The sequence below is a fragment of the Hyperoodon ampullatus genome (genome assembly GCF_949752795.1).
Source record: "Hyperoodon ampullatus genome assembly, chromosome: 15".
Lineage (NCBI taxonomy): Eukaryota > Metazoa > Chordata > Mammalia > Artiodactyla > Ziphiidae > Hyperoodon > Hyperoodon ampullatus.
The window spans coordinates 37,354,561-37,377,227 of NC_136928.1; the positions used below are offsets into that span (position 1 = coordinate 37,354,561).

At 34.5% G+C, this 22,667-nt stretch overlaps 1 protein-coding gene across 2 annotated transcripts in view; it reads left to right on the plus strand.

Annotated features, from left to right (window-relative positions):
• XPO1 (exportin 1) overlaps positions 1-22,435 on the plus strand; it is a gene marked incomplete at its 5' end in the record, with an annotated part of 38,223 nt that extends 15,788 nt beyond the window's left edge. The window contains 21 exons of one of the 2 annotated variants that reach the window (XM_079720835.1): positions 6,117-6,178; positions 6,405-6,449; positions 8,521-8,702; positions 9,729-9,777; positions 9,857-9,976; positions 11,099-11,227; positions 12,105-12,263; positions 13,220-13,417; positions 13,697-13,835; positions 14,022-14,203; positions 14,285-14,441; positions 14,541-14,704; positions 14,995-15,129; positions 15,461-15,644; positions 15,971-16,077; positions 18,589-18,783; positions 19,463-19,631; positions 20,313-20,447; positions 20,527-20,686; positions 20,774-20,870; positions 22,130-22,435. In XM_079720835.1, the coding sequence (XP_079576961.1) occupies positions 6,117-6,178; positions 6,405-6,449; positions 8,521-8,702; positions 9,729-9,777; positions 9,857-9,976; positions 11,099-11,227; positions 12,105-12,263; positions 13,220-13,417; positions 13,697-13,835; positions 14,022-14,203; positions 14,285-14,441; positions 14,541-14,704; positions 14,995-15,129; positions 15,461-15,644; positions 15,971-16,077; positions 18,589-18,783; positions 19,463-19,631; positions 20,313-20,447; positions 20,527-20,686; positions 20,774-20,870; positions 22,130-22,276 (2,915 nt within the window). In that variant the 3' untranslated portion in view covers positions 22,277-22,435. The remainder of the gene's footprint in view (positions 1-6,116; positions 6,179-6,404; positions 6,450-8,520; positions 8,703-9,728; positions 9,778-9,856; positions 9,977-11,098; positions 11,228-12,104; positions 12,264-13,219; positions 13,418-13,696; positions 13,836-14,021; positions 14,204-14,284; positions 14,442-14,540; positions 14,705-14,994; positions 15,130-15,460; positions 15,645-15,970; positions 16,078-18,588; positions 18,784-19,462; positions 19,632-20,312; positions 20,448-20,526; positions 20,687-20,773; positions 20,871-22,129) is intronic. The other variant, XM_079720836.1, reaches the window with a different exon arrangement.
• Positions 22,436-22,667: the final 232 nt, after the last annotated feature.

Genomic DNA, 22,667 nt, shown 5'->3' on the forward strand with positions numbered 1-22,667 from the left:
GTTTCCAAATTTTGTGTATTGTAAATAGTGATGCTATGAACTTACTAAAATTTTAGTTGCTGTATATATTTTAGAGTTTATCTGTTTAGGCTGTAAACCCTTTTAAGGGTAATAAATAAAGATCCATTCCTCTTAAAACTACTAAACATATAGGCAATAAGTTATAGTCTAATTCTAGCCTATCTATGGGAACCCTAGGTTAAGAACCCCTGCTTTTGAGGTTTTTTAAGCTATTCATTTCTTGTTTTGCTGTTTATTCTCATGAGTATTTTATTGAGTGAGGAGTAGGAACATTCTGCATTCCTTTGGACAATAAAGTAAAGAGGACAGATAGCTGTATTTTAGTGACTATCTTTCTGATGATCATTGGTGGTGGTTTAAATGGACAGATGTTTGTAATAACAGTATGACGTGGGAAAAGAGCCTTTCTTTCTTGCCAACAGGCATGTGAAAAGATGCTCAGTATCACTAATTATTAGATAAATGAAAATCAAAGCTACAATGAGGTATTACTTCACACCAATCAAAATGGCCATCCTCAAAAAAGTCTACAAATAATAAATGCTGGAGAGGGTGTGGAGAAAAAGGAACCCTCCTACACTATTGGTGGGAATGTGAATTGGTAATCCACTATGGAGAACGGTATGAAGGTTCCTGAAAAACTAAAAATAGAGTTAACCATATGATCCAGCAATTCCACTCCTGGGCATATATCCAGGAAAGATGGAAACTAATTCAAAAAGATACATGAAACCCAGTGATCATAGTAGCAGTATTTACAATAGCCAAGACATAGAAGCAACCTAAACACCCATCAACAGATGAATGGATAAAGAAGATGTGGAGGGTGGGTGTGGGTGTGTGTATACACACACATGCACACACACACAATGAAATATATCACTTAGCCATAAAAAGAATGAAATATTGCCACTTGCAGCAACATGGATGGACCTACAGATATCATACTGAGTGAAGTCAGTCAGACAGAGAAGGACAAGTATCATGGTATCACATGTGGAATCTTTAAATTTGATACAAATGAACATGTTTAAAAAACAGAAATACTCAGACATAGAAAACAAGTTTATGGTTACTGAAGGGGGGGGAGGGATAAATTGGGAGTATGAGATTAACATACACTACTATATATATAAAATAAACAAGGACCTACTGTATAGCACATATATTGTGCTGTATTGAATATCAATGTCTCATAATAAGGTATAACGGAAAGAATCTGAAAAAGGATGTGTATATTATTTCTATATAACCGAATCACTTGCTGTACACCTCAAACTAACAACATTGTAAAATATTTTAAAATGTGAAAGAAGAGAAGTTTCAGTTATACATGGCTTTGATGGAAGGATGTGATTACAGAGTAAACAAATATTTAAAGTGAATTTGATTGGATAGTATTGCACAATGGTTGGGACTGGATTTAACTCAGTTTTGTCTGATTGTAGCTTTACTTTTGTAAGAGTGTATCAAGGCTTTGCATTTTCTGTGTTGTATGAAAATTAGCCACTGTGAAAGCAAGAGATAGGAGTCTGCAACTTTTTTTTTTTCTTTTGGCTGCTTTGGGTCTTTGTTGCGGTGTGCGGGCTTCTCATTGCGGTGGCTTCTCTTGTGTGGAGCACGAGCTCTAGCTGCGCAGGCTCCAGAGCGCAGGCTCAGCAGTTGTGGCGCACAGGCTTAGTTGCTCCACGGCATGTGGGATCTTCCTGGACCAGGGATCGAACCCGTATCCCCTGAATTGGCAGGCGGATTCTCAACCACTGCGCCACCAGGGAAGCCCCGGAGACTGCAACTTTTTAACTCATATTTTAGTTTTCACCATCAGTATGTTGCAGTCAGTAAGTTCTCATTTTAAAGGGTTTTAGTGAATCACATTCTGTTATGCATTTCTTTTACCTTATCATTAAGTATCTAATATTTGCAAGATGTTCCTGGGGGATAGGATTGTTAATATTGCTGTGTAACTAACTTGCAAGATGATATATAACTTCTAAGTCAAGATGGGAGTTACTTAAATCTCAGCTTTTTAGCTAGCTAATGTTGATACTATCAACTTACAGGATTGTGTAGGCTATTTGGTGTTACTTTGTTTTTATTTGAAATGGGACTGTCAAAATTTTTCTTGACTTTGAGAAAATAGAGTTGGATTATAAAAGATGCATGCATAAACTCTTGGATAAAGAGCATTCATGTGCCATAAGCTGCCTTCCAGTGAGTAGTTAAGCATTTTTATACTAGTGTACCTTGTTTTGAAGAAATTATATGTGACTGGTCCTTTAAAAAAAAAGTATTCCTTTTCAATAAATAATTCAAAGGTTTACTTTAATAACTTCGGAGGTGAATTTTTTGGTTCATATTTAGAAGAACGGGAGGGGGAGCTATGGATATAAGTATGCTAGATCATTGTAGGAGTCCTTTGAAAAACTTAGTAACCATATACGCATAATTGTGTTTGTCAGAGACATACAAACTATGTATGAGAACTCTTCAGTGAAATATTCTTCAGTTTGTTTTTTTAATATATATATATTTCAAGTTTTCCTTATTCCCAAGGAAGAGCTTAGAAGGCTGCTGGAAGGAATATCCTAGTCTCTTCACATATACTTTCTGAATAATTGGAAACAAAATTTCTGATTAGTATGGCTTTTATTGGATATGAAATCTTGTAAAGGTAGTTCCTGTTTTAAGAAATTTGTTTTACATAGATGTCACTTTTGCAACTGGCAGATGACTAATTCTTCTGGCACAAAGAATAAATAGACACTGGGATTGAAGTATTTTCTGTTAAATCTCAGAAGCTGAGCTTTCTCTGCTACTTGTAAACATTTGACTTTTCTCCCTTGATACGTGACACCCTTTTTTTTTTTTTTTTTTTTGGCCGTGCCACGTGACTTGTGGAATCTTAGTTCCCCACCAGGGATTGAACCCAGGCCACGCAGTGAAAGCCCGGAATCCTAACCACTAGGCCACCAGGGAACTCCCACCATTTCTTTTTTATAGGTTCAGTTCACAATTGTAAAATTGTTCTTAATTGAACTGCTTTTATTTTTTTAATTCTGGGTAAACCATGGGAAGGAATTTGGGGAAAGGAGTTATGGTACTTAATCAGATAAGCTACATAGCAGTAGGAGATTCTAAACAGACACTTGTATGCAGTAGTACTTGATCAAAAAGGTGTTGTTTACATATAGTTTCAATGCTTTGGATGGATGGAAGTACTGATCATTATAGAGTGACGTTAAATTAAGAGACTTTAAAGTCTTTTTAAAGTCTCAGAGACTTTATTGTCTCTGAGATCCTTGTAGTTTTTTGGGGGTTTTTTAGCTACTTATTTCACATTTTTCCTGCTTTCATCTTTTAGTCTTTGCTCCACCTACAGGTGAATTTCAGAAGCCTCTAAAAAAAGGGAGAGAAGGTATTTAATTGATTTAATTGATCACAGAAGAGTGAAGGATCAGTTTGATCCTGTTTTCTTATTCTCTGAGGGCTGAGAAAAGCCTCAAAACTCATGTGTTTCAACCAGAGGCAGGAATTGTAGTTCTACTCTTGTTCCTTATGACAGATTTAGAAGAAAACTACTGAATGTCTTATTGGTATTGTCAGTCATTTAATCTAAGAGAGTAGGATGTATTTTTGGTTTTGTTTAAACCACGTTTTTGCCTGTATTAGAGGTTTCAGAGGGGTGCTTTTTTATTTGTTTATAATGGCCCTTTTCCTTAATTTTTTTTGAATTTTATTCTATTTTTTTATATAGCAGGTTCTTATTAATGTTATCTATTTATACATATTAGTGTATATGTGTCAATGCCAATCTCCCAATTCATCCCACCCCAGGCCACTTTCCCCCCTTGGTTCCTTAACTTTTTAGGGGCCTTAATGACAGTAATTCATCTGTAAAGAACAGGAGGGTCAACAGTATCAGAATTGTTTTGATTTGATCTAGTGGATATTAAGGACATGAGATTGTTGTGTGGGTTAACCTAACTAAGTGGTATGATTTAGCACTCATTTTAAAATAAAACTTGTTCCCCTAGTCGGTTTGTTTGTTTGTTTGTTTTAATCACTTTATTGAATCTAGATCTAGATCACAAAGCCTCTTGTTTTTTTTAAATAATTTTAGACAATAGAAACATTGACCCCAAAAAGTCAGAATGTACTTACACCTCTTAGTTTATCCTTTTAACAACTTAGACAACCATAATAAAATTATCACAACCAAACATTTAACATTGGTTCAGTACTAACTGAATTATGGACCTTAATTCAAATTTCACAAGTTTTCTCTCTTGTCCTTTTCCTAATCTACAATTTATTTAGTTGTGTCTCTAGTCTCCTTAATCTGTGACAGTTCTTAATTTCTGCTTATCGTCTTTGACACTGATGAGTTCTGGTCAGTTATTTTGTAGCGTATTTGAATTTAGGTTTGTCTGTTGTTTTCTCATGATTAGACTGGGGTTCCATATTTTGGGGCAAGAACACCACACAGGTGATGTGTCCTCAGTCCGCCAAACCGGGGTACATGATGTCAACATGTTTAATTATTCATTTATTATTAATCTTTATCAGTTATGTTGGTACCCACTAGTTTTCTATTTACAGGATTACTATTTTCCACTTTGAAAGTGAAAAATATCTTGGGAAGATAATTTGACAGTATGCAGATAATGCATTTCTCCTGAAAGTGTTGCCCATTTGTTCTAGCATTCATTCATTGGTGGATCTTGTCTGCAACAATTAGTACTGTGGTCTTTGCCTAATGTAGAAATTTTTAAAATGTCAATAACATAGTTTTCAGTAGATTGTATGTGTTTGTATATAACAGTTAAGTTTTTGGCACCTGGCAGGCAGGTTTTTTAAATGATTCTTATATTGTGAACATTTTTAATACTTAACATTACATTTTCAGTTGATGAATAACCCTTACTTTGTGGCTTTATTGTACTTATGAAATTTTTCTGCAATTAGGAAATTATTTATTAATGTTTTATGAAGGTTGTTTTAGCTCATGAAGATTACTATATTAAGGTAGTTTTACAATCAGATAAGCACTTTGTTGCCTTCAAGTTGACTAAATTTCTGGCTAACTCCTTATGGGTAAATTTCTTAGTATATTCCTTCTCAGTGGATATTGAGTCCAGTGTTGTAGATTTGTTAGATGAGACTTGGTACACACAGTTTAACAAAACCTTTATCTGTGAAGTTCAGATAGCTTTGAAAATTCAAAAATCTTCATAAGTCATTTGGTGGCAAAACCTAAATTATTAAACAGATGTGAGAGTAGTCTTTATTCTTTGTAGTGGGAAATAATAATTTGTTGGATTAGGGAATCTGTTTCAGACCCTTTGGGTATGTTAATGTAAGTGTACCACATTACTTTAAAGTTTGGGGGGAGCTGTGGTAGATGCCAAGTAAATTCTGAATGATGCAAATTAAAATCAAAGGCAGAAGTCAACTGTTGAAAGAATAAAAGGCATGAAGTCTTAACTGTTAAGAACAGATTATACTATTAAGGTACCCTTAAGTGAAGAATACTACAAATAAAAACTTCCTCCTTAACTCTGTTTTTTCCTACATTGTAGGACAAACAAGTTAAAATTACTTATAGGATTAGCTTAATGCTATAATTAAAATCTGAAAAGGATTAACATCTGTCCTTGATTTATAAATATTTTACATAAACTTATTTATAGTGCTCACAAAGTTATGTCTTCAAGGTTTTTGTAGTTTTAACCCACAAAAATAATGTGTTTATTTAAATGAACAATACCTTAGTCCTTTATGGGGTTTTTTGTTTTGGTTTGTTTTTAATTTAAAAATCACAGCTTGGTATACTTGACTGTCTAACATTAAAGAATATCTTAGAATACAGTAGTTCGTAATTGTTAAACCAATATTTTGTAAAGTTTAACAAAAACTAAAAATTTAAAGGTGTAGTACACTAAGCTAATTGGCATTTTTCAAAAATGCCATAATTGGCGATGGGATTCAGGTGTATATCATCTGACTTTACTCTGCCCTCCCCCACCCCCAGTTTTTTTGGTTCCTGAAGATGTATTAGCATGCTATGAAAGTGTTGAATAATTTTTTTTTAATAGGGATAAAAAAATATGTTGTTGGCCTCATTATCAAGACGTCATCTGACCCAACTTGTGTAGAGGTAAGAGCTTTTTTGCAGATTATTGTGAGAGTATAAAATCATTTAAATATTGGGTCTTCGACTTAAACCCACTTCTGTCACAGACATACAGACACATGTATGCACAATCATTTACAATAGATCTGCAGTCTTTTTTTTCTCTCTGGGAGGGTGTGGGTTGCCTACATTTGTTATTTATGTATCTATTTTAAGTCCTCGTTTAATCTAAACTTTTTTCTTTTCTTAGAAGGAAAAGGTATATATCGGGAAATTAAATATGATTCTTGTTCAGGTAAGTTTTTAGTTGACACACTGTTTCCCTGAGAAGGATTAAGTGCTTCAGTTCAGGCTGAGTGGTTGAACAAATAGTCTAACCTACTTTTATCGAATAACTGAACTAACATCTTGCAGAGTAGTGATAGTAATCTTCACAGTAATTATAGTTAGCCTGCTGTCTAGCATTTAAAATTATTAATATGCTGTGGTAGGAAACATCAAATATGGTACTGTAAAACCTTCACTTCTTTGGCTCCAATATAGATTGAACTCATTAAAAAATTTCTCATCTAATGCAAATGAAAACTACAATGAGGTATCACCTCACACTGGTCAGAATGGCCATTATCAAAAAATCTAGAAACAGTAAATGCTGGAAAGGGTGTGGTGAAAAGGGAACCCTCCTGCACTGTTGGTGGGAATGTAAATTGTTACAACCACTATAGAAAACAGTATGGAGGTTCCTTAAAAAACGAAAAATAGAGCTACCATATGACCCAGTAGTCCCACTACTGGGCATATACCCTGCAAAAACCATAATTAAAAGAGACATGTACCACAATGTTCATTGCAGCACTATTTACAATAGCCAGGACATGGAACCAACCTAAATGTCCATCAACAGATGAATGGATAAGGAAGATGTGGCACATATATACAATGGGATATTACTCAGCCATAAAAAAGAAACGAAATTCAGTTATTTGCAGTGAGGTGGCTGGACCTAGAGTCTGTCATGCTTAAGTCAGAAAGAGAAAGACAAATACCATATGCTAGTGAATATATATGGAATCTTTGAAAAAAAAAAAAAAGGTACTGATGAACCTAGTTGCAGGGCAGGAATAAAGATGTAGACATAGGGAATGGACTTGACACAGGGTGGGACGGGGAAGCTGGGGCGAAGTGAGAGTAGCATCGACATATATACACTACCGAATGTAAAATAGTTAGCTATTGGGAAGCAGCAGCATAGCATAGGGAGATCGGCTCGGTGCTTTGCAATGACCTAGAGGGGTGGGATGGGGAGGCTCAAGAGGGAGGAGATATGGGGACATATGTATACATATGGCCGATTCACTTTGCTGTACAACAGAAACTAACACAGTATTGTGAAGCAATTATACTCCAATAAAGATCTATTAAAAAAAAAATTTTCTCATCTGTCTCATACTGTGCATGTTTCCTTTCCATGTCCACTATCTCAGTCTTATTAATTCATTGAAAAAATTGCCTTTAAATTCAAGCATCTCTTTAATCTCTATAATTAGCCTGTTTTTTAGTCTTTCTATATTTGTAATTTCAGAAATTTTAAGTTTACCTACCTTTAATAATATGTCCAAAAAATTTCTTGAGAACATTAATTAGTATGTGAGGGAAAAATTTTTTTTAATTTAATAAGTTATAGAAACATTGGGTTTTCCTAAACACTTGGATTTTCACTAAGTTAAACTGGCTTTTATTGAGGACTTCTTGTTGTTAGCATATCTCTGAATGGGAAGAGGGAGGAGTCCAAAGAGGTTAAGTTACTTACCTCTTCCTTAACAGGTGCTATTACAGAATATTGTTGGGAAATCCCTAGCATACAGAATCAACAGTACAGACCTTAAAATTGAATACAGTCCATTAGGCTTTTGGTCAAAGATGATTCTGTCCCCAGCTATAATGCTTCTTTCCTTCCAAATTTGTATCTCCAAACCCTACCTATATTTCAGGGCCCAGATTCCAGCCAAAGAAAATAATCTTTCCCTGCCCATCACCTTTTTATCATTTAGAGTTAGATCTTATAGTCTCTTAGGATAGTTTGCACATATCTGGCAAATATTGATATGCATACACATTAGAGCTAGATTAGACGAATCAGGATAATTGAGAGGAGGAACAGGGCATTTGAGACACAGAACTTTGTGTTGTAGTTTCTACTCTGTACATTCTATAGAGGGCAGCACATTTCCTGTCTTAATAAAGGGGAAGAAAATGAAAGGTGGTTGATATTTGCTCCTGCTTTTGGTATCACACAATTTCTATGAAGTTTGTTTTCTTTACCATTGACAAGTGAAATGAAATTAACACTTCCTATCTTATTTTAGATACTGAAACAAGAATGGCCAAAACATTGGCCAACTTTTATCAGTGACATTGTTGGAGCAAGTAGGACCAGTGAAAGTCTCTGTCAGAATAATATGGTGATTCTGAAACTCTTGAGTGAAGAAGTATTTGATTTCTCTAGTGGACAGATAACTCAAGTGAAAGCTAAGCATTTAAAAGACAGGCAAGTAATTGTTTTGGAATTTTTAAGTAATTTCTCTGGTAATTTCAAGGAATTTGGAGGTAGATTGTAAATTATTAAAGAACTATGATTATTAAAAGTTAATACACAATTCTTTTTTACTACAAATTTAAATAGTGCTAAAGTGGCCTTATCTAAATATGGAGGCTTGAAAAATATGTATGACGTTACAGCAAAATTAACTTCATGCATGTCATGTGGAAGGAATATAGGTTAAGAATTCCCAAAAAACTTTGGAATCTGATTTATATGATGTCTAGTTAATCATAGGTCCAAGGATATGACTTGTGTCCAGATGTCTGCTTTATTCTTAATATTCCTACATTTTATCAGTTTCCCTATAGTTAACACCAGGAACATTCCAGATTTTATTTTCTTCAACATAGTAATAAAATGTGTTTAGTCATTAGGGAACAGTAATGTTTTACCTTTATGTATTCAGACTAACTTCAGAATTTAGGATTTTTTCTCTGGTTTGGTGTATAAGCACATTTTAGGTTTGGGGATATATCGAACACCACTTCTCGCACTTTATCCCACTTGGGGATGTATCGAACACCACTTTTGGAGAGTTCTCTTTTGACTGTCTTGATTTAAAAGACTAGGTTGAGGGACTTCCCTGGCTGTCCAGTGGTTAAGACACCGCGCTTCCACTGCAGGGGGCGTGGGTTTGATACCTGGTTGGGGAACTAAGATCCCACATGCCATGCGGTGTGGCCAAATTTTAAAAGAATAAATAAAAGATGTGATGTGATTGAAATTATTCAAATAGAGTAAGGATGACATGAAAACCAAACCTTCAAGAAATGAAATTAAGTGCTATTTATAGGTGGGTTTTAAGAGATATTTACACATAGTTTTAATAGCTTTGTAACTTTCGATGAAGTTATTGATATCTGTGTTTATAAATAGAGGTAACTCAAGTTTTCAGTGGCTGCTGAAATGTTAGTATGTAAATACAGTATTCATTTCTATGTGTGTTCTAAACTGATCAATTTTTTTTTTTAGCATGTGCAATGAATTCTCACAAATTTTTCAGCTTTGTCAGTTTGTGATGGTAAGCGCTTTTAATTTCATTTTTAAAAATAATTAATTATATAGGAAGATGATAATTTACAATCATGTTTTTGTTGTAGGAAAATTCCCAAAATGCTCCACTTGTACATGCAACTTTGGAAACGTTGCTCAGATTTCTTAACTGGATTCCGCTTGGATATATTTTTGAGACCAAGTTAATCAGCACATTAATTTATAAGGTATAGTGAATACATTTCAGTTATATTTATCACTGGATAGTGGTGTGTATTTTGTTAATTTGTAATGCTCTTTTGAATATTAAAACCATTCCACATTCACAGCCATAATCAACCTTGTTTCTGAGATGAGGAAATTGCTCAGAAGAACTTTTCTGTAGTTTCAGCTTCTAATTCTTAAAAACCGTGTCAGAATTTTATGATTCTGCCACTCATACCAGGCAGTCTCCCAAATTCTATGTGAACAACTAATAATGAATTTGGTTTCCTTTTAGTTGCAGTAGCATGTAATACTTATGTAAAGTCTTACAATTGTTCATCCAGAGATAGTTACCAACTGGTTGTATTTCCAGATGTTTTCTAATCAGATAAAATGAGTAAGTTATGTATTTAATCAAGCAGACTATTATAACTTACGTTTGGGGCTTTGTAGTTGAGGGCTTGATATGGTCATATTCTAATCTGAATTTACTATGTTAGAGCCACCATTTTATCCATAGACGGTTTATTTTAAATTGTTTGCCATTGTCAACATAGTGCAGGAAATACTGGACATTTATGCACTTGTCCAAATATTTATTTGGTATAAATTTTAGTATGTGTAAGTATTGGATCAATAGGTATGTCCATTTTTAAGGCTTCTGATGCTTACCAAATTGCCACCCCCTAATGGGAGGCTATTTTTATACCTTCTCAACAGTTAAATATGAAAGAGCCAGTTTTTCCACACCTTATTAATCCTAGGTATATTTCCCATCCCTTAAAATCCTAAACAATTAAAATCTTTTTAGATTATACAGAAAACATGATGTCTTTAAAAGTCATGTAATAGATCGTGGGGAAAGTTTCTAAGCAACTTTGTGTTTTCCAGGTGTCTAAGGACACATCAAAAGAAAGCACAGTATACTCCTAAAGCATTTACTGTCTATTGGATGGATAACGAAATTTCCTTAAAATATATGTGCCAAAAAAAAAACCCTATCACCACCTATTTGCCTGATATTTTTCCTCTGTGTTCCTGATTTTTAAATCCTTTATTTTTTTAATTGTTAATTTTAAGTGCTTCAAGCCATTTAATTTTATGCTTCCTTCCCCCCCCCACCCCCTTTTTTTAAATTAAAATAGTTCCTGAATGTTCCAATGTTTCGAAATGTCTCTCTGAAGTGCCTCACTGAGATCGCTGGTGTGAGTGTAAGCCAGTATGAGGAACAATTTGTAACGCTATTTACGCTGACAATGATGCAGCTAAAACAGGTAATACAACACCTTTAAAAACTGACTAAACAATTTTAGTGCCTTAGAAAATGTTGGGTTTGAGTTGAACCATTTCAGCACAGCTTACCATAAATAGATGAGCTGTAATGTGATTGTATATTTATTATATAAAATGAAGGGTAAGAAATTTTTATGAACATTTTGAAAATTCCTTGAAGTAAATGTTCTGGGAGTGTCATGGTAATTTATTTCTACAGAATTTAGAGGCTTGGTATCCTGGAGTTTAATATCAGTTCTGCCTTTGACCTTTCATCTCTTAAATGAAGGCATTAGCCAAGTGTTAGTCTGACTAGGTGTATATGAAATTATCTAGAAGGTTAATCACAAAACTACATTACTATATATGTTCGTGATCTGAATCAACTTTTTACATTTTTAATAACACTAGGTGGGAAAACTCTGATGTAGGGAATATTTCAAAGCATAATCTTTGAGGAAATTTTACTACTTGCAACTTTAAAAAAAATAAAAAATTAAGACAGAAAGTTACAAAAAGGGATATAATAGACCAAGGCATTCTAGGGAAGAATAAGCTGTTTTAACTCCATATGGTTTTTTTGTTGTTTTTTTTTAAAAAAAATTATTTATTTGGTTTCACTGGGTCTTAGTTGTGGCAGGCGGGCTCCTTAGTTGTGGCATGTGAACTCTTTATTGTGGCATACATGTCTAGTTCCCTGACCAAGGATCGAATGTGGGCCCCCTGCATTGGGAACTTGGAGTCTTATCCACTGCACCACCAGGGAAGTCCCACTCCGTATATTTTAAAATTAGTAAAAGGGTGGTGGAAATTTAGAACTTAAATGTAGTATCTTTGTTGTTTTTAAAATGAAGGGCTTATCCATATTTAATCTTGCAGATGCTTCCTTTAAATACCAATATTCGACTTGCATACTCGAATGGAAAGGATGATGAACAGAACTTTATTCAAAATCTCAGTTTGTTTCTCTGCACCTTTCTTAAAGAACATGGTCAACTTATAGAAAAAAGATTAAATCTCAGGGAAACACTCATGGAGGTAGGCTTTCTGGAGCCTTTGGCTTCTGAAATTAATAATAAAAACTTAAAGTACGCCTTTGTTCTAAAAATTCCTATACCTTTTAACATATCTTCTTACCTGTTACTTGTCTGTGCAGTATAAATATATGTTGTCACTTCTGAATTATAGTTGTTAAAAGCCAAGTGTCAGGATTTTTGTGTTCTACTCAATACCAGATCAATAATTTATAATGAAAATTAAATTCCTAAAGCATGTGCAGATTTGTCATTTCTAAGATGAAAAGTTTAAAGACCTTATTTTAAAATTGAGATGTAATTCACATAACATAAAACTATCCATTGTAAATTGTTTGATTCAGTGGCATTTAGTACATTCACGGTGTTGTCAACCATTACCTATTCCAAAACATTTTCATCACCCACAAAGGATGATGTACCCATTGAAACAGTCACTCCCTCAATCTGCTCTACCCTCCAGTCCCTAGCAACCAGTAATTTGCTTTACATCTCAATGGATTTAACTATTCTGAACCTTTCATATAAATGGAATCATAACATACTGATTTTTGTCATTGGTTTCTTTCAGTTAGCATGTTACCATGTTATAGCATGTATAAGTACTTAATCCCTTTCATGGCTGAATAATACTCCTTTGTATGGATAAACATCGAGTTTTGTGTCCATTCATCTGTTGAACATTTGGATTATTTCTACCTTTTTGCTATTACCAAATGTCTTTTAACGTCCATACCTTTTTACAATCACGTAAGTTTCTTGACGCGTCCTAGGACATGTCAGAAGAAAGCACAGTTATTCCTAGAGAATTTCTGTTGTCTATTTGATGAATAATGAAATGTCAGAATTGTACAGAATGCAACATGAGTTTTTATTTCCCGTTAACGTAGCAAATGGAAAGCAGTTAGGTTGGTTAGTAACGTCTAAGGATTGTTTTAATAGTTTTGGTCTCCTGTGTAGGCTCTTCATTATATGTTGTTGGTATCCGAAGTAGAGGAAACCGAAATCTTTAAGATTTGTCTTGAGTACTGGAATCACCTGGCAGCTGAACTCTATAGAGAGAGCCCATTCTCAACATCTGCCTCTCCATTGCTATCTGGAAGTCAACATTTTGATGTTCCTCCCAGGAGGCAGCTGTATTTGCCTGTGTTGTCCAAGGTAACAGTAGTGGATGGTTGAATGTGCTTCCTGTGATTTGGGGGACCAAATGCGAATACTGGCTTTTATTTTTTGGCTAAATCTATCCAAGCACCACCTGTGAGTTTCTTAGGGATGCAAGAAAGTTAACAATTGATTTTTATCCATGTTATTTATTCTTTTATATTGTGGGAATAATTTTGTTTGGTATGTTGGTGTTGAGTGGGAGTGGGGGTTACATTTGATGTGACTGATTTCAAAGATCTAACAGATTTGTTTCTCTTGTTTATCGTTGAATAGGTCCGTTTACTGATGGTTAGTCGAATGGCTAAACCAGAGGAAGTATTAGTTGTAGAAAATGATCAGGGAGAAGTTGTAAGAGAATTCATGAAGGATACAGATTCCATAAATTTGTATAAGAATATGAGAGAAACATTAGGTAAGTTAATAAATACTGTTAATTTAATTTTTATCTTTGTAATTCAGTTTGGGGTGGAAATAATTTTTTAGGAAATATGGCATGCTTAGGTTCTCAGTCTGTTAATAGCCATCCTTATTAATGTGCTATTAGTCTTAGTAAAAATCTTTTTGCATTTTGAAACATTTGGAATTTTTTTCCTTGTAGTTTATCTTACTCATCTGGATTATGTAGATACAGAAAGAATAATGACTGAGAAGCTTCACAATCAAGTGAATGGTACGGAGTGGTCATGGAAAAATTTGAATACATTGTGTTGGGCGATAGGCTCCATTAGTGGAGCAATGCATGAAGAGGATGAAAAACGATTTCTTGTTACTGTTATAAAGGTATGTAAGAGATAGGTATGAACTGGAACTTGAGCTAAGTGTATTTTATTACAAATGACTGAAATTTGTCTTATTTTACAGGATCTACTAGGATTATGTGAACAGAAAAGAGGCAAAGATAATAAAGCTATTATTGCATCAAATATCATGTACATAGTAGGTCAATATCCACGATTTTTAAGAGCTCACTGGAAATTCTTGAAGACTGTAGTTAACAAGCTCTTTGAATTCATGCATGGTAAATCCTATTTGCTTAATATATTTTATTTAGTTACTTTTGCTGAATAAAAAATGGAAAATATTTCTTAAATTTTTTTGATAATTGTTTTTGTTTTAGAGACCCATGATGGAGTCCAGGACATGGCTTGTGATACTTTCATTAAAATAGCTCAAAAGTGCCGCAGGCATTTTGTTCAGGTTCAGGTTGGAGAAGTAATGCCATTTATTGATGAGATTTTGAACAACATTAACACTATAATTTGTGATCTTCAGCCTCAACAGGTATGTGGATCAGCAAGGATATTTTTCTTAGAAAGTAACTACTGTTTTAATGAGAATTTATTAATGGGAATAGAAAGAAAGCCACTCTTGAATTCAGTTCAAGTGTTTCTGTGGTTAGGTTTTTATAGTGAGGCAGAAATTCAACCAAAAGTTTGTTACGCTGTTTTCCTACTTAATATAAATTATTTCTGACACTTTAACAAAATTAGTTTAAGTGTGTATGTGGATTGTTTGTGTGTGGTTTTCCTTATTATGATGCATGCAAGTAAAATGTCTGCCTTTTAACATAGGTCCATACATTTTATGAAGCTGTGGGGTACATGATTGGTGCACAAACAGACCAAACAGTACAAGAACATTTGATAGAAAAATACATGCTACTTCCTAATCAGGTTTGGGATAGCATAATCCAGCAAGCAACGAAAGTAAGTTTTATTACTTTTTGTGAAAGTTCTAATAGAAATTGAGAAAATTATATTTACAGAAGTAGTAAATTGTGTACCTTTGACATGTATATCTGATCCATAAGTACTTTTATGTGTACTTTTGCACATTGAAAAAATTGTAATATTTTTATTCTGTTTTGATGGAAAATTGGGAATATTTTGCTCTATTTTTAGTAAAGACTTTTGCATTAGTTTCACCATTTAACATAAATGTCATGGTGCTTTGGAATAATGTGGGTGTAATGTTTTTTGCTTTAGCTACAAGAATAATTCTCATATGTTAAATGGAGTTGTTTTTTGTCCTTCGCAGAATGTGGATATACTTAAAGATCCTGAAACAGTCAAGCAACTTGGTAGCATATTGAAAACAAATGTGAGAGCCTGCAAAGCGGTTGGACACCCGTTTGTGATTCAGCTTGGGAGAATTTATTTAGATATGCTTAATGTATACAAGTGCCTCAGTGAAAATATTTCTGCAGCTATTCAAGCTAATGGTAAGCGATTCTGAATTCTTATGGAATGATGTATTAATAAGTCAGTTCTGCATTCACTGCCTTGGCATAAGCATTCAGCACTTCTCGCAGATTTAAATTAATCCGTCCCATGTTTCAGGCAATCCTAGACAATTTTTTTAACCACTCACAGGCTCCTTTCCCCTATAAAATTAGTCTTAGTTTATTTTCCCAGGAAATTCATCTGTGTACTCTTGTCTTTTAAGTTTTCTAATGGTAAATGGGAACTAATAATATCTGAAGTACATGTAACTGCCAGTGTAGAATTTTAGTTGTTAAGTTGGATTCCACCTGATTGTATTTTTTAGGTGAGATGGTTACAAAGCAACCATTGATTAGAAGTATGCGAACAGTAAAAAGGGAAACTTTAAAGTTAATATCTGGTTGGGTGAGCCGGTCCAATGATCCACAGATGGTAAGTGAGATGTGCTTTTTGTTTTTAAAGTTGATGCTGCATTCTCTGGAATGTGCATATATTCTGTATGCGTTTAGCTATTTCAAAGGTAATTTAGATGTTTACGTCTGGCATTATTTTATAACATTCTATTTAGTGGAGTCCTTGAGTACATTAAAATGATAAGATATATACCATCTTCGAAAGAAATGGCTGTTAGTGGTGGGGGCGTTGGTGATGCAACAAGATAGCTGAGATGATTGGGTCGTTTTTATTTTTCCATGGATAGAGTTCAGATGAAATTTTTGTTTTCCTCATGGCTTTGAGAGCAATTTGCAAAGCTGTCATTAGTTTGCCTCTTCAGTGGGGGGGCAGTAAGCACTTTCCTAGTTGAGAGTTTGAAAGTCCCTTTTGCTCTCTTATTCCTGTTAGTCTTTTTTTTTTGGCTGTGTTGGGTCTTCGTTTCTGTGCGAGGGCTTTCTCTAGTTGCGGCAAGTGGGGGCCACTCTTCATCGCGGTACGCGGGCCTCTCACTATGGGGGCCTCTCTTGTTGCGGAGCACAGGCTCCAGACGCGCAGGCTCAGTAATTGTGGCTCATGGGGCTAGTTGCTCCGCGGCATGTGGGATCTTCCCAGACCAGGGCTCGAACCCGTGTCCCCTGCATTGGCAGGCAGATTCTCAACCACTGCGCCACCAGGGAAGCCCTCCTGTTAGTCTTAAATGGTTTTCGGAAACTAAACCAGCTCCATATGCCTCAACTTGGGGAAAATGAGATTTATGTTTAGTTATTGTATACCTTTCATTTTCTGGATCCTGGGAACATTACCAAAAATCCTATCTTGTTTATCACTATTGTGTGGAAGTAGCACTGACAACTGTGCAACTTACTTTCGTAATGTTGAACTTTCATTGTTGTTCCTATTGATATGGAAATTTTTTTAGGAAATTCTCAAGGTATCAAGCTTAAATACCAAAAGGTTTTAAACATGTATTATGTATGAGATCAGAACTGTATTTAAAATTAGAAAGTAAAAAGGATGAATTGAAGGAATTGAGAAGTTCATAATTTACAACAACTTAGGCAATAATTTCAGGCGTATCGGTGGTAATAAGAAGAAGGGTCTCATTATGTTTTACAACTAACGTTTATGTTGAGGTTTGGGGCTGTGAATTCAAAGATAGTCAAACACTTCAGATCCAGTATGTAGGAAAATAAATTATTTCAGTGTTAAGAGTAGAAATGTGAGGGTGGGGGAGGAAAGAATAAATGAGTCATGGGTATGAAATGTATAATGTGGAGAATATAGTCAATAACTCATAACTTTTTATGGTGACAGATCGTAACTAGACTTAATGTGGTGATCATTTTGAAATGTATAAAAATACCAAATCACTCACTATGCTGTGTAACAGGAAGTAACATCGTGTTGTAGATCAACAAACATACAGCGAACTCATAGAAAAAGATACCAGATTTGTGTTTACCAGAGGTGGGGGAATGAGGGGAGGAGAAATTGGATGAAGGCAGTCAGAAGATACAATGTTTAGTTTTAACATAAATAAGTACTAAGAACGTAATGTACAAACATGATAAATACAATTAACACTGCTGTTACCTTATATAAGAAAGTTTGTTAAGAGTAAATCCTAAACGTTTTCATCACAAATTTTTTTTTCTATTTGTATCTATATGATGATGTTCACTAAACTTATTTTATAATCATTTCATGTATGTAAGTAAACTTAGCGCTATACATTAATCATGTCTCAATAAAACTTGAAGGAAGAAAAAGAAGTGAGAATCAGTTCTAGTTAAGAGAAACCAAGTAGGTAAAAGGAAAAATAATTTTGTGCTTATCCTTCAAATCTTAACTAGACTTGTTTTGTATGGTGGGACGCTACTAACTAGTAATCTTCAGTTAAATGAAACATGGTTATATTTATTGTGCACATCTTAATGGAGAACCTATTAAAAGCATAGAAGTTACGCCTTACTAAGACTATTTATTGAGAATCTTGGAAACCCTCACACAGTCTTTCTGGCATAGTCCAGTTCCTTCTTTGAGAGTAAGTGATGGTTATTATTTCTGATTATTAAAATATCAACAAGCATTCATTAAATTAAAAAAATCATTGGGTGTCTACTTTTGGTTAGATATGAGTACCTTGGTACAGTATTGGTGAGGAGGGCTCTACCTTGAGGTTACCCATCCCATACACACAGTATTCCTAGAATCCTGGTCCCGCCACAATACTTAGAGCGTCAGGCCCCAGTTTCCTTTAATAATTACAGATTTAAACTATGCAGTGTCCATGGCCCTTCTCAGCCTATTGTGATTTCTCACTTTCTCTTGGTAAGGTTTTAATATACAAAAACTTTTAAAGCACAGGAATTTCCAGTTTTCAGCAGATGATCAACCTAGATTAAGTCTTACAGATGACATTGACCTAGCTGCTTAATAAGAGTTAGCAAGTGCCTACATTAAAATTGAAAAGTTGTGGTTTTTTGTTTTTTTGTTTTTTTTAAACAGGTAGCTGAAAATTTTGTTCCTCCTCTGTTGGATGCAGTTCTCATTGATTACCAGAGAAATGTCCCAGCTGCTAGAGAACCAGAAGTGCTTAGTACTATGGCTATTATTGTCAACAAGTTAGGAGGACATATAACAGCTGAAATACCTCAAATATTTGATGCTGTTTTTGAATGCACATTGAATATGATAAATAAGGTATGTGATTTGCATTTCAGTTATATAATGGGAGGTTCTGCATTATGTCCTTTTCACTTTTAAAAGCATAAATGATGGCTGTGTATGAGTACAGCATAAACTTTAGGCTCTGATATTAAATATTTGAACTTCTAGATAAGAAAAATACTTGTTTTTTAAATTTACAAAAGTAAATTTGATAGATTGTTTATTCAAATAGCAGCTTGCATTTGTTGAAAACTTGCTACATTTTAGTCACTGGCTTTTTAAAGTGTAGTCTGTGCTTATAAGGAATGGGAAAATGTATTAATCAAAAAGAAAAAATGTACATGTAAGTGTACACATTTACACAGTAGATAACAATTTTTCTAATCTGTATTAGTGATCTCAAAGTCACTTAAATGTGGTAGTAACAGTGTCAGAGTTAATAGAAAATATGATGGTCTTTATGTGGGTTTTGTTGAGTTCTCTTTATAAAAAAGTGAACTTGTATTCCTTCACTTTGGTAATTCATTTGTCTAATAAATAGTAATTTTGTCTTTCTTGACAGGTGAATTCTATTAGCTTTTGAGTTTGACTTTCACATCTTATGGGGTCCACTAACAACTCCAAACATTTATACTGAATTAGGGCTTGCTTTCCCCCTTCCATTTAACATAATTCAGGCATTGAAACTTTTGTTCCCACTATTTGTTTTTAGGACTTTGAAGAATATCCTGAGCACAGAACGAACTTTTTCTTACTACTTCAGGCTGTCAATTCTCATTGTTTCCCAGCATTCCTGGCTATTCCACCTGCACAGTTTAAACTTGTTTTGGATTCCATCATTTGGGCTTTCAAACATACTATGAGGAATGTAGCAGATACAGGTAAATACATAGAAACGATGTTCTTTATTCATTTGCCTACCAACCCACAATCCGTTTACAGACACAGGTAGGTGTATAGTGGTAGACAAGTAGGTATCACTTCACTTGTCATGGTTTTGTTTGAATGCATCAGTTGTGTAGATAGGTCTGAGTAAGTCCTATAAACAGTTTAATCAGATCCAGAGTGAGTTCATAGACAGAATTGAGTTACGGGGAGATGGGCATAAGATTCAAGGCAGGGAGAAAGAACATCACTCACCCATATCCTCACCAGTGTTTCCTTTTCCCCCTATGCTTTTGCTCTGTGGCACCGAGGGTTAACTAAGGATAAAACAAAAAAAACTGTTTATAGTTGGAGGGTTTGTTTTCCTTTTAAATAGTAACTGTTTTATGTAATAGAAAAAATCTACTCAGTTGCACTGCTTTTGGAGTGGATGTAGAGAGAATCAACTAAACTTTCAGAAATACTGGAAAGGTGGTAATGGTTAGATTATAGCCTGTAAGTTAGCAGACTTTGATTCCAGTTTAACTCCATTACTGAGTCAAGATAATTTAGGCAAATAATTGTCATTAGCAAAAAAAGAGGGGCGAATGGACTTTGAATGAATTGTTTAATAGCTGAAACACTATCATGAATGTTGTCAGTATGTAATAACGTTGTTGGCATTATGTGTATTTTAGGCTTACAGATACTTTTTACACTCTTACAAAATGTTGCACAAGAAGAAGCTGCAGCTCAGAGTTTCTATCAAACTTATTTTTGTGATATTCTTCAGCATATCTTTTCTGTCGTGACAGACACCTCACATACTGCTGGTAAGAATTTAAAGCCATAAAAGTATGTGTTCCAGTTGCTATTACATCTTGGAGTTAATGTTGTCCTTCTTATCAACAGGTTTGACAATGCATGCATCTATCCTTGCATATATGTTTAATTTGGTCGAAGAAGGAAAAATAAGTACACCATTAAATCCTGGAAATCCAGTTAACAACCAAATGTTTATTCAGGAATATGTGGCTAATCTTCTTAAGTCTGCATTCCCTCATCTTCAGGAGTAAGTATAAATAGACTTTTTAATAAACTTAAATTTTTAAGTTTTTTTTTTAAAGCAATTAATTAATCATTGTGTTTTGACTTGCAGTGCTCAAGTAAAGCTCTTTGTGACGGGACTTTTCAGCTTAAATCAGGATATTCCTGCATTCAAGGAACATCTTAGGGATTTCCTGGTACAGATAAAGGTATGTATTTTATTTGCAGTTGCAAAAGTATTGACTAAATACTGATTGAATTCTTGCATCCAGAATTGACTTGACCACTTTTTGTAGTGCAAAATGAGTGGGCTTTTAAAATATGTGTAATCTTCCTCTTTTGAGACTGATTACAGAAAGAAACACTTTCAAATCAAGGCCAGGAAGAGGAGATAGGTTTGAAATGTTCAGGGGAGCTTTTTATTAATATAATTCATTTTAGAATATCTATTGCAACATTGTGATTGAATCCCATAGGTATTTTTAAAGGAGTGGAATGGGTGAAAGAAGCACATTGGTAGTTCCTTTTGGTATTTTCCATTTTGTTAGTAAGGAATTCATTTTAGGGGGAACATGATAATTAGCAGATACCAGCCTATTTTTACTGCTGTTAGAATGCTCCATTTACTTATGGGAAGAGCGATTTTTCTTGTATCATCATGCTTTAAAGAAATACAAAAAGTACCGTGAAACTCATAAGTAGTTGATGAGTTATCTATGTCTATTAAAGAATTGGTCACGGGCTTCCCTGGTGGTGCAGTGGTTGCGAGTCCGCCTGCCGATGCAGGGGACGCGGGTTCGTGCCCCGGTCTGGGAGGATCCCACATGCCGCGGAGCGGCTGGGCCCGTGAGCCATGGCCGCTGAGCCTGTGCATCTGGAGCCTGTGCTCCGCAATGGGAGAGGCCACGGCAGTGAGAGGCCCGCGTACCGCAAAAAAAAGAATTGGTCACATAAGATATTCAGGTTTTTTTCCCCTGCAAAATCCAAAGGTTTTGTTGTTGGGTTTTGTTTTTTGTTTGTGTTTGTGTGGTTTTTTTTGTTTTTTTTTTTTTTACTGTAAATATAAAATCAGTAAAAAAATAAAAAATAAAAAAATAATTCATAAAGTAGAGAGTGTATAAAGGATGAAAATTGTCTGAAACACCGCTATGAGGACAATTATAGTTAAACTTGATCATTAGTGTTTCTTGGTATCGTTGCTTATGGAGTATATTTTGTATATGGCATTATACTATCCCTCTTTTGAAATCTTTTTTTCCCCTCAGCTAACACCTTTGGTTTTTAATTCAATTGTGTAGAATTATAAAAATAATATACCATAATTTAAACTCAGTAATTGATGGATAAATTATATTGTTTGTGTAAACTGGGAGGTGCTTATCTACACTTTTTTTTTCCCAAAGGCGAGTCATTTTGTGAATTGAAGTTTACTAAAGTATGTTGACATTTCAACTATCTGTTTCCACAGGAGTTTGCAGGTGAAGATACATCGGATCTCTTTTTGGAAGAAAGAGAAACAGCCCTTCGACAGGCTCAGGAAGAGAAACATAAACTTCAAATGTCTGTCCCTGGCATCCTTAATCCACATGAAATTCCAGAAGAAATGTGTGATTAAAGTCAGAAGTCATGCTGGGTTGTTTTTTTGTTTGTTTGGTTTTTTCTTTTACTGTTTTGTTTTTTTTTTTTTCCTGCAACTTGTTAGCAGATGAAAACAGCATCTGGATATTTGTCGACCAAAATGATGCCAATTTGTAAATTAAAATGTCACCTAGTGGCCCTTTTTCTTATGTGTTTTTTGTATAAGAAATTTTCTGTGAAATATCCTTCCATTGTTTAAGCTTTTGTTTTGGTCATCTTTATTTAGTTTGCATGAAGTTGGAAATTAAGGCATTTTTAAAAATTTTACTTCATGCCCATTTTGTGGCTGGGATGGGGGGAGGAGGCAAATTCAATTTGAACATATACTTGTAAATTCTAATGCAAAATTATACAATTTTTCCTGTAAA